The sequence below is a fragment of the Carassius carassius genome, chromosome 31, assembly GCF_963082965.1.
Source record: "Carassius carassius chromosome 31, fCarCar2.1, whole genome shotgun sequence".
Taxonomy (NCBI): domain Eukaryota; kingdom Metazoa; phylum Chordata; class Actinopteri; order Cypriniformes; family Cyprinidae; genus Carassius; species Carassius carassius.
The window spans coordinates 17,281,143-17,297,650 of NC_081785.1; the positions used below are offsets into that span (position 1 = coordinate 17,281,143).

Genomic DNA, 16,508 nt, shown 5'->3' on the forward strand with positions numbered 1-16,508 from the left:
CCAAAAGGGTAAACAGTCCAGGCAGGGTCAAAACCAGAGAATACAAATAAACAAGAACGGACAAAACACAAGGCAGGATCAAGACTACGGAATGACAAGACATTAGACAAGGACTCCGTCACACAGACTCAGACAGACCGGGTATAAATACACAGAAGGATAATGAGGGAACAGGAGACAGGTGGGAAACAATCAATTACTCAACAAAGAGGAAGGTGACCAAATAAGGGAACAGGAAGTGATAAGGTGACAGACACCGTGGGAAAGGAGGACACCTAGTGGAAACCCAGGGAACACAACCCAGACACTGTGACAGTACCCCCCCTCTACGGAGCGGCTCCCAGACGCTCCACGACAGATACAAAACAGAGACCAGGAGGGAGGCGGACAGGTGGAGGCTCAGGGGGAGGGACGGAGGGCCAGAAAAGAAAAACATGGGGAACAGGCACCAGAATTGAAAACACAAAACAGGGAGACCAGGAGGGAGGAGGACTGGAGGAGGTTCAGGGGGAGGGACGGAGGGCCAGACTAACAGAAAGGAACAGGGACAGGAGTGAACACAAAAACAAAAAGCAAAAAAAACCAACATGAAGCCCCCCAGGGCGGAGCAGAAGACCACCACACCCTTGTGGTCAAGGCCAGAGTCCTCCAGGGTGGAGCAGATGACCACCACGCCCCTGTGGTCGATGCCGGAGTCCAACAGGGCGGAGCAGCAGACCACCCAGTGACTTGACTTGACTCTGGAAGGTCATCGGTGGCTGGCCCTGACTCTGGAAGGTCATCGGTGGCTGGCCCTGACTCTGGAAGGTCATCGGTGGCTGGCCCTGACTCTGGAAGGTCATCGGTGGCTGGCCCTGACTCTGGAAGGTCATCGGTGGCTGGCCCTGACTCTGGAAGGTCATCGGTGGCTGGCCCTGACTCTGGAAGGTCATCGGTGGCTGGCCCTGACTCCGGAGGACCATCGGTGGCTGGCCCTGACTCCGGAGGACCAGCGGTGACTGGCCCTGACTCCGGAGAGGTCACTGGCACCTGACTCGACTCTGGACTGCCTGTGGAGACTTGAGACGCCTCGGCATCGGGCACCGCCTCGGCCTCCGGAACGGCATCGGGCACCGCCTCGGCCTCCGGAACAGTCTCGGGCACCGCCTCGGGAATGTCCTCCTGGACGGCATCGGCCTCCGGAACGGCATCGGGCACCGCCTCGGCATCGGGCACCGCCTCGGCCTCCGGAACAGCATTGGCATCGGCATCGGGAACCGCCTCGGCCTCCGGAACAGCATCGGCATCGGGCACCGCCTCGGGAATGTCCTCCTGGACGGCAGCGGTCCGCTCGGCAACATTCTCCGGGCTTTGAGGAACGGTAGACGCCTGTCTCCTCCTCCGCCCTCTATGATGGCGAGTCGGTGGCACCTTGTCTGGAGACTCAGGCGTTGAGTCGGCCATCTTGTGCTGTGGTGCTGGGCTGGCGGCCATCTTGTGCTGTGGCTCTAAGCTGGCGGCCATCTTGTGCTGTGGCGCTGGGCTGGCGGCCATCTTGTGCTGTGGCGCTGGGCTGGCGACCATCTTGGGCCATGAATCTGGATCAGTGACTGACTTGGGCATTGGCGCTGGGTTAGCGGCCATCTTGGCGGAAGAGACAGGAGTGGCTGGGGCATCCCACAGAAGCCTATGCTGCAAGAAGTACACGAATTCCCAGAATTCCAGTGTCTCTAAATGCCCCATCTCCTCCTGAGAAACTGGATCATCCAGCCCGCTGTTGAAATAATCCTTCAGAGCCGCATCGTTGTATCCCATACCCTCGGCCAGGGACCAGAACACCTGTGCCAGGGCACCCACCTCATTGCCCTCTTGGCGGAGGGCGATCAGCCGGAGATACTTAGCTCTCCGCTCCGCCATCTTGGCTGGGGAACGGGAAAAAAACATACCGCTGGATCTCAGTGTGACGGAGTCCTTCTGTCACGATCGGCGTTACAGGAAACACAGGAGAGAGATCCAAGTGCGGGTAAGATATTTATTAAGGGGCAATCCAAAAGGGTAAACAGTCCAGGCAGGGTCAAAACCAGAGAATACAAATAAACAAGAACGGACAAAACACAAGGCAGGATCAAGACTACGGAATGACAAGACATTAGACAAGGACTCCGTCACACAGACTCAGACAGACCGGGTATAAATACACAGAAGGATAATGAGGGAACAGGAGACAGGTGGGAAACAATCAATTACTCAACAAAGAGGAAGGTGACCAAATAAGGGAACAGGAAGTGATAAGGTGACAGACACCGTGGGAAAGGAGGACACCTAGTGGAAACCCAGGGAACACAACCCAGACACTGTGACAATTTCATTTTCAAATATGACACTTTGAGCAGTTTCAAGAATTATGAGATTAGAAACCACAAGATTTTGTTAAAAATATTTATTTTCAATAAAATATAATATGAAGTTACAACATTGTTTAAAAAATAAAATAAAAGATACTTCAGGAATCTTTTTTGTTTTCTATGGATTTCTTTTTCAGGGTGCCTCATGATCTTCACTATATATTACACGTGCCTAAAGCTTTTTATTTTTAATGCTGTTACAGGAGAAAGTCTAGAGCTTTTGTAAGTTTTCAAAGTTGTGATCTGAGGAGCTGCAAACTAAAATGTCAATTCTATACAATGGAAATTAAAGCATCTAAGGTGTGCTTAAGTCTTCATTATAATTCAAAGTGCTTTCATGCTTTCAAAGTGCAGTTATTAATCAAACTGTGTAAGCTGATAATTTATCAATAATTTTTTTCCAAGATTACATTAAATCAATTACTTCTTATAAGAATGTCAAGACAAAGACAACCATAGCACGGTCGGTAAAAATTAAAAAACATACTTCAGGTTATGCAACTATTCCAGATTCAAAGCAAGCATACCATAATACAAATCTTATAAAAAACAAACATAAACAATCATACATAATAATCTATGCAAGTATTTCAGTGCAGTAGAATCTCATAAAAATACTGAAAAACAGACATTTACACACCAATGTATTCAACCAGCTTTTTTTCAAGCTTCTGTAACTACACTGTACAATTGTTTATTACCATATATTTCACATTTATAATTTAAACCAAGTCTCAATGTAAAAACAGAGTAAAAACAGCAATACTGAGACAGTTCACCAGTCCAGTTTCATATCAGCTTTGCTCCACACATATTTCCCCCCTCTTACGAGGAACATCTTCTCATCAAAACCACTAAACTTGATGGCCTCTTCCACACCGATATCCAGAATTGACTTCGACGGATCTTTCCTCCCCTCTCGGCAATCCAAGAAGCGCATCTGCGGCATCAGATATGTAAGATTAAAAAAATCTATTTATTATGATCGCTCTTTCTGATGATGTAGCGTAGACAGCATGATTATTAATAGAGATCAAAGATTATCAAGGGAGGGAAAAGTAATTTGAAGCCTGGAATGAGGCAAATTACTGCAGGCCTTATTATATTCCTATCCATAATCCCTCGGCTACTGATATGATAGCATAATGTAATTTCACAGAATAATTTAAATTGTAATAATAGTGTAATCTAATATTTAAAAAAAAATCATTTAGACTCTGATGACAACATAATCGAATATATATATAAAAAGTCTTTCACACGTTAATGAGAAGGAAACTTAATGGATGCTGGGAAGAAAATATGAAACCACTTACATATTCATCAAGAATCAGGTAAGAGTCTCTCATCTGTAAAAGAAAAATAAATGAGTAAGTAAACAATTCATATCAAGTTAGCAGTATATTCAAGTCCCAGGCCTATTTTTATTTAAATTCAAATCTCGTTGTGCTCACTTATAAGTCGTAAAAGCTTTGGTAATGAATTGAAACTGAAAGTTTATTGCTGTATTACTCAAAAATTGATGCCACTTTATCTTCCAAATTGTAAGCTACTTTGAAATGGCGATCTGAATTGAGCGAAAGTATGCGCTCTGTTCCTCGAAATTACCTTTTGATTAGACTCTGGAACCAGACACTTAACGCTCTGGTGGCGGTCCAGGAAGTCTTGGAATTGCTGATCGCTAATGATGAATTTCTCTGCCTCGCGGAGGCTGTTCTCCCCTGCGTTTTCACCTTCAATTAGCAGACACTGGAAGACCTGCGTGTACATTGCATTACAGCCTTAAACACATGCTCAGCAGCCTGGTTAAAATGATAGTGTCTATAGTAAAGGAAGTAACTGTATACCTTCCAGCGCACTGGGTTCAGAGTATTGATCTGCTCGGTCATATCTTCATCCACATTGTAGGTATTGATAACTGAGTTGATTTTGAAAGCCACCTTATATTCCCGGCACCAGTTCTGAACTTTATGTAGTTTGTCCAGGTGACTATTCTTGCCCTGACCTCGACCTATGACTTTATTGGTGTCCTCGTTAAAACTGTCACAAGATATTGCCAGGATGTCCAAGTAGTCACCTATAAAATACAGAAACAAATAAAAATTGAGCAATTTTGTCACTATATGTAAATACCTTTGATATAACCATGTATTTTCCTGTAATGTATTAAACCATGTATATATTCTGTTTAGTTAATATACAGTTTAAAAGTTTGCGGTCTGTGAGATTTTTTTCCAAAGAGTGTAATTATTTATTTGATCAAAACAACAACAGTAAAACAATCAAATATTATTTCAATTTATAATAACTGTTTTCTATTTTAATATATTTCAAAATGTTATTTATTACCTGCGATGACATTTAATTAATGATCATTAATCCAGTCTTCAGTGTCACCTTTCTTGTTATTAATGTTAAAGATAGTTGATAGGTGTTGCTTAATATTTTTTTCTAGACACATTCAAGATTCTTTAATGATCTTTAATGAATTATTTGAAATGTTTTTTTTAATAACATTAGAAATGTCTTTTACTTTCACTTTTGATCAATTTAATGCATCCTTAATTACAGACACCAAACTTTTTATTTTTGTCTTATCACTTTATTTATTTATTTTTTAATTAAATTTTTAGGTTGGCCATTCTTCACAACTATTTTATCATACACTCTGTTAAATCACCTTTATTTTATTATTTTATTATTTTATTTTGTGTCATAGGCCTACAGGTCATGAAAGGTTTGGTGATTCTCATGTGCAGCAATAAAATAATTATTAATTGTTAGATAAAATCACTTCAAATAAGATCTCACTGTATGCCATTGCACGCAATGACCTGAAACAAAAAATGTAGTGCGTAGTGACAAAAAGGCATTGACATGAAAGTGCAGTGGTGGACTGCTGCTAGTGTTTTGGAAAACAAAAAAGCTCATTTGACAGTGCAATATTATGCCATTTCACATGAAAAAAAATTTACCTTCTTAATATTCAGTCACTAAGTGTGGCTTAATATACGTCGGCCTTTCGTGGAGCTGTATAAACGCTGATATAGTTTTTTTTCTATATATAGGCTATAAGTGTAACTTTAAAGCCAAAGCGTTTAGAAGCAATCTCCGCTGCCCTCTGTTGGTCATGAATGATTCTCACCGTATTTCTGGAACCAGGTTTCTCTGATCAGACTGCCGTTGCTAACGATGCTGACGCTGGGCAGCTGCAGCTCCTGCTTGCAGTATCGCACCAACTCTCCCAGAAAATTGCCTTTCTCGTGAATGAAGGGCTCTCCACCCGAGAAGTTGATCTTTTCCATTCCTAAAACATATCAATAATATTAAAAAAGTTTGCGAATAAAAATGACAGTCAGCATTAAGACAAAAAAAGCCGAATAAATAAATAAATAAATAAATCTAGTTTAGCCTACCTATCGTATACGTTTGTCAGTTAAATGCAGATAGCCTACCTGCTTCTTTGAGAAGTCGTAAGCCTCGCTTTGCTTCTTCAATGGGCAGGACGAAAGATGTCTTCGCAGTGTGGAAGCAAAAGCCGCATTTGTAATTGCACTGCCGGGTAAAGTGGTAGTTTACACTGCTTGGAGTTCTAGTCAGCTGAGTGCTGGAGCCCTCTTTCTGCTCTTTGGTGCCAGTCTTCGGGCGACTGATGTTTCCAACAGGTGTATGTTGCACCTGCTTGCCAGACACCCGCGAAATCCATCCCAAAAGGGCTGCTAAGAAGCTGTTGACATTCTTGAAACAAAATTGCATTAACATTGCAGCAAAACCAACTTGGTTTGATGTCAACATGTTGACGGTGTGTAGAAACTGACGCTCAGAGCACTCGTGTCCCTTTATATACGGGGCAGTCTCAATGCTCGATGCTTTTCTGAGTTTCGTTTCTTGCTTGGGGAACTGGAAAACAAAAGATAAATACTGCCAGCTGAGTCGAACACAGGCGTGGTGTTTCATCCGGTCATCTGGAAAAATGTTCCTGACCTAACATTTCAACATAAACTGTTAACAACGACAACAGTAGCCTACGAATAATAGGCCAAATAGGCCTGTCCATTAAGCCTTTGGTTTAATATATTTACTTGTTTTGGTGAAATGATTGCTAGTCTGGAACCGGATTGTCCAACAACTAAAGAAACGAAACCTAAGAATAACAGTTGCTATGGCTAAAGATTATGACAACAATGTCCTCACCGCTCAGGTATTCATTTGAATGAGCATTAATAAACAAATATGATTAAGTCTGGATAAACCTGAAACCAACCAATCTTGATCGTCTGGTTCCAGCTAGCATATTACAGGAAATTAAAATTTACACTGAACACGTAGGCTACTGTTCAGTCATCGCCTATTATTATTAAGGCTACTTGTGATTATTTAAAAGCAACTGCAATAAAATGTTTCCTAGTTTAAATATTAACACGCAATTGATTCCACCGTGCACTGTTGCTATCTCGCTTGATAGACTCAGTCAGCTCGGGCTTGTTTACGTAAACAGTTGCCTTTCGTTTTCGGGTAACGTATGTTAGTTTCGTTTTTCAGTAAGCGCTGTCCTCCAGATCAGATTGATATTTCTCTGTATATGCTACGTACTTATAAGTATATATTATAATATGTAACACGGTTCATGATGCTGAAGAGAGCGATGTTTCGCTGTGGACAGCTGTGTTCGCGTGTGTTCGCGGTGGAGTTTGACCTACGCACTGAACCTCTTTATTTCACGCTGAGCTCAAACCCGCAAGAGCTTCATCAGGCTCATGAGCAGCTCTTTGGAGGCGATGAGAAACTCTTCTCGCTACATGTCCACTTGTGACATCAATCAATCAATCAAGTGGAGGAGTCAGTGAGGCAGTACGTCACACCTGCAGCAGCAGCAGAGCATCACCCGTCCACACTGAACATCACGAGCTCTGATGTCTACTACTGCATGATTGACGCCTATGAGGTTCTTCAGGAGGTACAGTATATTAGGATTTTAAAGCATTATATTTATTTTTACTAACTTTTTATTTTCATTATATATATTCAACCTCAAACAGATATCAGATTATAATATAGATCCCAGCTAGGAGGAGTTGGGATGCATGGAGGATTTAAATAGACTGCTGTGAGAAGTGTTGAAACTGGATTGGTATACTTCAAGGACAGCTGATTGTCAGCTGATGCAAGATTGACTGACATGGCCTGTCTGAACTTGCCCGATGCTCGATTTATTATACAAACGCATCATAGAATTCTGAAAAAAGTCACTATTTTCACAAAACATTTTAAGCAGCACAACTATTTCCATATTGATAATAACAAGAATATTTTTGGGGCATGAATTATTTCTGAAGGATCATGTGACACTGAGGACTGGAGTAATGGCTGCTGAAAATTCAGCTTTGCCATTGCATGAATAAATGGTATTTTATAATAAACTGAACTAGAAAATAGTTATTTTAAATTGCAAAGATATTTCACAACATTAATCTTTTTAATGTTTTTTTAATCTCTGCACTTCTTCCCATGGCAATGCCATACCGTTTTGGATGCTGTTTTATCCAAAATGATTGACTTGACCAGACTTCCCAAAAGTTTTTATTTATTTATTTATTTATTTTTTAATTATGGGCCTATGGACTTTATTGTGCTTCGGCTACAGTATTTCTTTTGTGGACAACAACCATGCATATAACACTTGAATTTTGCAATACATCTTTCTGCCCTTTCCAGTGCACTGACATTATCCCTGAGTCAAAGGAAGTGCTGAAGCTTGTACATGAACAGTTGGAGACCAGCAGGGGTGATGCATTTCCTGTCATTGTGATCGAGGGACTGGATGCCACAGGTCAACACTGAGCCTTTGACAAATTTGTTTAGCTAATTAATAAGTATGCTGTCAAACACAATATTTTTCACCAAGCATAGGTGGCAATATGATAAAAAGCATGCACAAGCAAATAGTGAGCACTTTAAAATTCTGTTGACCTCTGTCTATGTGTTTCCCTGATTTCTCCATGTACCCAGGTAAAACTACTCTCACAGAAGCCCTGCGAGAGTCTCTGAATGCTTCTCTGCTGAATTCTCCTCCCCAGTGCCTAGCTCCTTTCAGACTGCGCTTTGACTCAGAACCACCCCTCATCCGCAGGGCCTTTTACGCTCTGGGGAACTACATCACCGCTGCCCACATCGGGAAAGAGTCCTTGAGGGCTCCTGTCATAGAGGACAGGTAGAGATGTGTGCGCCACAAATATACTCACATGATTCAGCTGCTGTATGGGCAGAGCTGTGGACCGTATGGGAGTGTCGCAAATATCTATTTTAAAGCTGGATTTGTGGAAATTGAGGCTCAGTCAACCATAAATGTTTATTCAAGGGTATTTTCATTATAAAGGAATACTGATTGATATTGATTGATTTCAGATATGTTTGTAAACAGAGCAGTATCTATATGGCACAAAACAATGAGGATATTGATTAGGAAATCAGCATTAAATTAAACAGATGAATTTATGCAAAATACAATGAATAAAGTAAAAAATATGGTTTACAGGTGCATAAACAAAATACAAATGTAAAATACTATCAGAAAAAAGGAACAAAGCTGTCCCTGAGGCAGTAAACAAAAATACAGAAGCTAAAGCTAAGGTACTTATATGTACACTTCTGGACTTTTAACATAGTATTATGCGCCTTTACTAATATGTACAGTTTAGGCATAAATAAGGTACAAACAATTTACCTTTTAGTTCTTGTACCACCCCATTGACATATTTGTATCTTGAGTGTTGCAACATTTATGGACAGTGCAGGGAAATAAATCATTTGAAACATTTTTATTTCTAATATTTTTTGATAATTTAAATAACTGTCTCATCGTTTACTCACCTTCATGCCATCCCAGATGTACAGGTATATGACTTTCTTTCTTCTGTGCAACACAAATGAAGATTTCATTTGACATGTCTGACAGTTGACCAGAAGCGATGGTTTATAATTAAAAAAACGTTTAAACATTAGTATTTTTCTTTTGCTTCAGGAGGCAATGATTCATCTACTAGGGTCGGATGGATTACTGGCGGGTTTGCTTTGTGTGGTTTTTGAAGAATCAATTTTTAGGTCATGTTCACCTGAATTATGTGGATTTACAGAGATACTGTAGATTATTTGTCTAAAAATATTTCTTTGTGTTCATCTGAAGAAAGAAAGTCGGTAACACTTTAGAATAGGGAACACATACTGTATTCACTATTAATTAAGAGTTTTCCCTCTAGACACTCCTAATTTGCTGTTTATTAATAGTTGTTAAATTTAGTTATGGGGTAGGATTAAGGACTATCCATTTAACAAACGTGATTCACTAGAAATGTTTCACAAAATATTACTTAACACACATATATCACTGGTAGGAAAAGTAAGTAGCATTGTTTCTACTTTTAGGTAGCTTCTTCCCTATCACAATTATAGATAACCCCTTAAAAAAATTTGTATGTATTTATTGATTGTCTTTATTGTCTCTGTTAGGTACTGGCACAGCACAGCAGCGTATGCCATTGCCACAGCAGTTGGTGGAAGAGTTGAAAACATCCCAAAGCCAGGCTCAGAGCTCTACCAGTGGCCAGAAGACCTGCTCAAACCAAACCTGGTGCTGCTCCTCACAGTCAGTCCAGAAGAAAGACTGAGAAGACTCAGGGACAGGGGACAGGACAAGACCGTCGAGGAGGCTGAACTAGAGATCAATCAGCTCTTCCGACTTAAGTAGGTCAACTTGTTAAATGTGAGGGTGTTTTTCAGGAACATCCCAACATACCCTATAATGTTATCAGGTGTTGTTGTACATCTCTAGACTGGTTGTACCCCAGCTGGCCTAAATACTCCATAGTAAACTTCAATAGCTACTTCTAGGGGATTTTCAGGTAATGTGACAGAAAATGCGTTGTGTCTTAAATGAAACTTTACTATGGAAAAAAGAAATAACTTTATGTGAAACATTATTAATAATTAATAATGGAATTTCTTTTTGAAACTAATTTGGTGCCAACTGCAACATTTTTGGCATTTTTTAATTGTATAAATTACTGTTCAAAGGTTTGGAGTCAGGAAGATAAAAAAAAAAAACTTTCATTCAGCAAGGATGCATTAAAGACTTTTACATTTCTATTTCAACTGAATGTAAATATATATAGCCTATATATATATATATATATATATATATATATATGTGTGTGTGTGTGTGTGTGTGTGTGTGCGTGTGTGTGTGTATAATGTTACTAGTTTTACTGTATTTTTGACCAAATAAATGCAGCCGTGATGACTTCTTTCAAAAACTAAAATAATTTATAAATTACCAACCCCAAACATTTGAAAGGTAGTGTGTATTCTATTGAAAAAAATGCAAATTTGTTCATCAGATGTAAACAAATATTTGTAAATATTAAATATTAAGTAATAAAATAGTGATTTATTTTTACTTTTGCATTACAAGAACACATGTGAAATACAAATGGCTCTGTCTCCTGAGGAAGATCCCTGTACTAGCCAAGTTTTAAGTTTTCTGTTGTGTTTCAATGCCATCATATTATAAAGACAGTTAGCATTTATGACAAATTGCTCCTTGTTTTCAGAGTGGAGGAAGCTTACAAGAGAATCCAGAATCCTGCCTGCATCATTGTGGATGCAAGCCCCTCTCCACGAGAAGTGCTGCAACAAGTGCAGCATTTAATTAGGAACAAATGTCACTTGTAAACAACCAGCTCTCTACCCGACGAGACAAGAAGCCATGCAATCTCTCCACACACCACTAGATGGTAGTGTAGTGTTACGATTCCACCCCCAATAAACTAACTCTACTGTTAGAGCCCCAGTCACAGTCAGATGAGCCTGGTGATTGAAAGGGAGGCTGGTGGCTAACTGCCAGCATATATTTCAGGGCTAGTATCTAGACATGTCAGAGCATATTCCCCTGCCCACCGAGCTTTAGTGATGACACGAGAGGGTAAGTTATTGCGGGTGCCGTGGCAGGATGTCAGCTCTCATACGCAGGGTCACAGCATGCACTTTCCTCATACTGACTTATTCCCAGCGAAACACAGGAACTCAGCTAAAGAGGTTGGAGAATTTATCAATCACTTCAATTAGATTTAAACACAAGAACTCATTGTTGGTCAGCTTGATGTTCACTCCTTTAGGAGATGGAATCAAGGGACCTCATGGAGATATTAAAAGCAATAGATCTACAGGCAGTTTAAACTTGCTTTGATTTGTTGCTGTTGCTTTTGGACACAGAATCTGATTATTAATTAAGAGTGATTTGCTAGGACAAAAGTGTACACTTTAACTCAGCTTTCAGTTCCAGATTCCTTAAAGTCTGTTTATTATCCTAAAATAATCAGCCAAGAATAAATTGTAATCTAATATAAATCTTTTAAATATGTCTCTCAAGTTTCACTTTATTTTAAACAATCAGTTCACCTATGAAAATGCTGTCATGAAGGGAACACACTTCGTCAAGTATGAAAAAGTAGTCCGTATGCTATCTATCTATCTATCTATCTATCTATCTATCTATCTATCTATCTATCTATCTATCTACACACACACACACACACACACACACACACACACACACACACACACACACACACACACACACACACACACACACACACACACATTATATACAGTCATGTCCAAAAATATTGGCACCCTTGGTAAATATGATCAAAGAAGGCTGTGAAGATTGATCTGCATTGTTAATCCTTCTTATCTTTTATTTAAAAAGCTAACCATTTTTTGTATACAAATAATTTAAAATGGGGGAAATATATTCAGGAAATAAAATGTTTTTCAGAATTATTGGCACCCCTAGAAATTCTTATGAGTAAAATATCTCTGAAGTATATTTCCATTAATAATTACAATTTTGAGCACTCCAGGGTGATTATGAACATATAAAGAGGAGGGAAAACAAAGCCTGAATTCCCTTAATCATCCATCACAATGAGAAAAACCAAAGAATATATTCCTGATGTGCAGCAAAAGATAATTGAGCTTCACGAATTAGTGAAATGGCTTTAAGAAAAGAGATAGAGCAGTGAAAAACATTTCCACCATCAGGGCAATAATTAAGAATTTATTATTGTTATTGATTTAACAATCAACATAAAATGTTACAAAACTGCCTGGAAGAGGACGTGTGACTATATCGTCCTCATGCATGATAAAAAAAAAAAAAAAAAAAAAAAAAAATATATATATATATAAACATGATATATTATGTGCATTACTATATTATATATATATATTTTTGTATTTATTTATTAATCTTTTTTACAAGCCATTCATAAGATTTTTGAGCAAAACACCAAAAAGGGAGAAAGACGCTTACACCAACAAAACCTCATCCATGAAAGTAGTTTATATGTGATATTCTAAGGCAAGCAATAATTTTGTCTGAAAAGATTTTTTTCATTTTTTCAATTCATATTATTAATTTTATTATTTATTATTATTTTTAATTTTCTAATTATTATTATTTTTATCCCAATACAAACACTAATTCGATTTCAGAGCTTCGGTGGAGGGGAATATTTTGAGATGGTCCCCACCACAGAACACAAGATCCAGATCTTACTCCTCCCATCTTACATATACCTAAACCTACCTGTCTCCTCCCCCTGATCCCTAAACCCCCCCCCCCCCCCCCCCAAACCTACCAATCTCCACCCCCGAACATACCCATCTTCACCTCCTAAATGTGGATCCACCCACGCTCCCTGGATCTTGTGTTCTGCAGTGAGGGGCTACTGAATGTGTTCAGTGAATATCAACTTACATTTCAGTCTGGACACCAGAATTTGATGATGACTTTAAAGAGTTTACATTTTTGGATTAACCAATCTTATATTTATACATCTGATCTTCAGTAATCCACATTTAGCACACATGTACTAACAATACCACACTTATCTTATAATTAATTTATATGGTGAGACTGCATTTACCTAGTGATAGCAAGATTAATTAAAAGTTTTTGTAATTATGAGTTGAGTGAGTATACGGGCTGGGAAAGAAGGAGCGACTCTCTCACATTGATGCCTCAGCAGAGTGGAAAAGAGAGTGGGGTATATTCATATGGCAATTAATGGAGTCCTGTAGATCACTGTCAGACGACTTTCCACACCACTGCGCAATTACACACTCCCCTTAGCTAATTATTGAAAATCTTGCTATAGATGCAATTATATGATTATTTTTTAACACACTGCATATACTCCATATATGCTCAGAGGTGGTTAATATTAATGCCTCACAGGCCTAAAAGGCCATATTTAAATGTACGGCATGAATAATGCACTGGTCGGTGATTTTAATAAATGATTGAACTGGTTGCATTTTCTGCTTTGAGACCACAGTGGTCCCCAGTGGTTGGACAGCAGGTTGATCAATTTTCCATCTATTTGCTGTTGCTCTCTGTGGGGATATACAGTGTTTAAGGATGATATGTTTGGTTGTTATGGACAGACACTCCTTCAGTGCAGTCCTTATGAACTGGGGAGGGGGTCTTAAAATACTCTGGGTGGTTTTTAAGTAGTTTGCACTGTGCTTAATGTATTGTCATTCTTCACTGACAATAAGTCTTTCTTGTGGTTTATTATGCTAATTTGAAAATAAAAATGTATACTATTGTTAAAAAAGTTTGGGGGAGGTAAGCAATATTGTGAAATAACATTTAAATTTAAAAGAACAGTTTTCTATTTGAATATATATTTAAGAACTAATTTATTATTTTATTGGAAAAGCTGAATTTTCAGCAGCCATTACTGATTTGGTGAAACAATGTTGAAAGTTATATTTGGTTCTCCTAGGATTCATGGAGGAAGTATGGATCTTTTGTAACATTATAAATGTTTTTAGTGTCATTTTTGATCAAATCGTTCATCCTTGCTAAATAAAAATATAAATTCTAACTAATTAAATTAAAATGACGTTTTTTTAATTAGAATTAACTTTAAAACAGTTTTAACTTAAACCAAGATTTTTAACGGGAGTATAGTTGTAAGTAAAATAATAATAATAATAAAAAAAAAAAAAAAATCACAATTGTGAGATATAAAGTTGCACTTAAAAGAAATACATTTGCATCAGAGGGATAAAGTTGCAATTACAGTAAACAGAAAAAATTGTGAGATATATTTTTAAAATTATTTTTATATATTAATAATTATGAATATTAATAATACATTGTTAATAATTTCTTTAAATGCCTTTAGATCTATGGATACAACCTTCACTATATTATAGCCTATTTAATTAACATTATTTCTAACACACAGTTTATTTTAATGCAATTGATATACTGCACAACCTCATATATTCAAAACCCCTCCCCAGCAGGCCCCAGGAACTCTACATCGGCCATTTCAATATTTCATTAGCACAACAAAGAACAAGACTGAGAAAACCTTCTTTTCAGTAATTAAAGATCCAGCAGGGATGGAGCTGCACAGCAGTCTGCGGTCCCCCCACCTAAGTAATAGATCAAATGAAAGCTGTTCCTATGAACATGAATAATGTGTGAAGTGTGCTGAGAGAGGTGGGGGTGGTATAGGAGGGTGGGCTGGAGTAGGATCTAGAGACCTGGCACTGACACCCTCCTTCTCCGGGCCCATAGATGCTGCCAGCTGCAGGGGGGTGAGGGTGCGATAGAAGCCTATAGGAGTCTATGGAAGAGATGGTGGGAGGAGGACCAGAGAGAGACTGTATGTGTGTTTTGTGCTTCAATAATACTAAGCCCATGTCCATATGTACACAGGTATTTTTCCTTCTTCTGTTTAAAAAAAAATCTCAGTCCACATGAAAACGCAAAAGCATGCTATGAAGCACTGTCAAGAGCACGCCAAGCCAACAGGTGGCGATATAATCTTAACCTTAAAGCCATGTTGGCCATGCAGAAGCCTGAAAAGTTTCCATTTTGCGGAGATAACAACGCATGCTCCGACATCACACTCCAAAAACTCCGGTTTCGCTGTCTACAAGATAACACTGCAACTGGAGTTTTCAAAAATCTTCACAGTGGCAGGAGTTTTCAGAAGTGTTCGGTACACATGTTCATGTGGACTGGGCCTAAATCTGCCAAATACACCAGATGATAAACAGGTGAGGTTTAGACCATTCAGGTTACACAGTGACCTTCAGCGGGTTATGTTGAGGATTATGATTTTGTGAGTTAAACTTAATAGAGTTGTATACATAACTATTTGCACATAGAGTGTTTATATAATTGTGAATTAATTATCATGGGTAAATCAATATATATTTTTGCACATGTTGGTTAATGTAAATTTATAAATATACTCTTGTCCATTGTTGGGTAATGTTTGTTCTTAATGATTCTACATAACTGTATTTATTAAAAATTATTAAATAATAATTTTAATGGTGTGATTAAGTAGTTTGTATTTTTGAGTTGGGAATTCACTTTGGTCTGAGCAAGAGGGCAATGCATCTTTTCTACAAAAGATTCAGAAACATTTTTAACAGTGTGCATCAATTCTTCTTTTGCTTTTTTTTAAATGTTTTTATTTAGTTTATGAAAGTGATACAGTATATATTGAATAGACCTCTCTTCACATTACTCTCTTCACAAGGCTGAAAGAAATTCACACAGGTTTAACTGTAAATTATGACAGAATTTACATTTTTGGGTGAACTATCCCTTTTTAACTAGTTTTTTGTAAAGTTTTAAAAATGCACATTCATTAAGTATTCTGTTGTAAAGGATTCTGAGATTGACCAATCAGAATCAAGTATTCCAGAGACCCACATGATCAGCCATTGTTCATATGAAAATTTGGGCAAATATAGGCAGGATTTCTTTGCATTCATTGGTAGATATATCCTTAAACAGATGCACAAACAGAAAATGAGCCAAAAATCATTGTGAATGTCACATTTTTGGAGCATTTCTCAGAATTGGGATGAAATTGCAATGGGTGTTCCTGACAGCAGATAGAGGAGATACTCTAGGGATTGTTAAATATTTAAACACGCTGTGAGATCTCATTAAAATCTGTACAAGCACAGCCCACACCAAAACCCCCATGAGTGTCTAACGCAGTCATTTCGGATACTGGTCATAAC

General features: G+C 38.5%; 2 protein-coding genes and 1 long non-coding RNA gene across 3 annotated transcripts; 1 reads left to right on the top strand and 2 right to left on the bottom strand.

Annotated features, from left to right (window-relative positions):
* Nucleotides 1-2,404: 2,404 nt before the first annotated feature.
* On the bottom strand, nucleotides 2,405-6,247 carry rsad2 (radical S-adenosyl methionine domain containing 2). The gene is made up of 6 exons (XM_059519215.1): nucleotides 5,840-6,247; nucleotides 5,530-5,691; nucleotides 4,232-4,461; nucleotides 3,993-4,142; nucleotides 3,701-3,733; nucleotides 2,405-3,324 (listed from the first exon to the last, which is right to left on the bottom strand). Exons 1-6 carry the CDS (start codon nucleotides 6,177-6,179, stop codon nucleotides 3,160-3,162), a joined length of 1,080 nt encoding a protein of 359 aa, XP_059375198.1. The 5' UTR covers nucleotides 6,180-6,247; the 3' UTR covers nucleotides 2,405-3,159.
* Nucleotides 6,248-6,637: 390 nt separating this feature from the next.
* On the top strand, nucleotides 6,638-11,795 carry LOC132111679 (UMP-CMP kinase 2, mitochondrial-like). The gene is given in 5 exon segments (XM_059519216.1): nucleotides 6,638-7,341; nucleotides 8,100-8,214; nucleotides 8,394-8,595; nucleotides 9,891-10,124; nucleotides 10,991-11,795. Coding segments are annotated over 5 exon segments (1,002 nt in total). The 5' UTR covers nucleotides 6,638-7,011; the 3' UTR covers nucleotides 11,112-11,795.
* A 31-nt stretch (nucleotides 11,796-11,826) lies between these two features.
* LOC132111680 (uncharacterized) lies at nucleotides 11,827-12,198 on the bottom strand. The gene is made up of 2 exons (XR_009424838.1): nucleotides 12,009-12,198; nucleotides 11,827-11,934 (listed from the first exon to the last, which is right to left on the bottom strand). It is a non-coding gene; the product is annotated as an uncharacterized LOC132111680 (long non-coding RNA).
* Nucleotides 12,199-16,508: the final 4,310 nt, after the last annotated feature.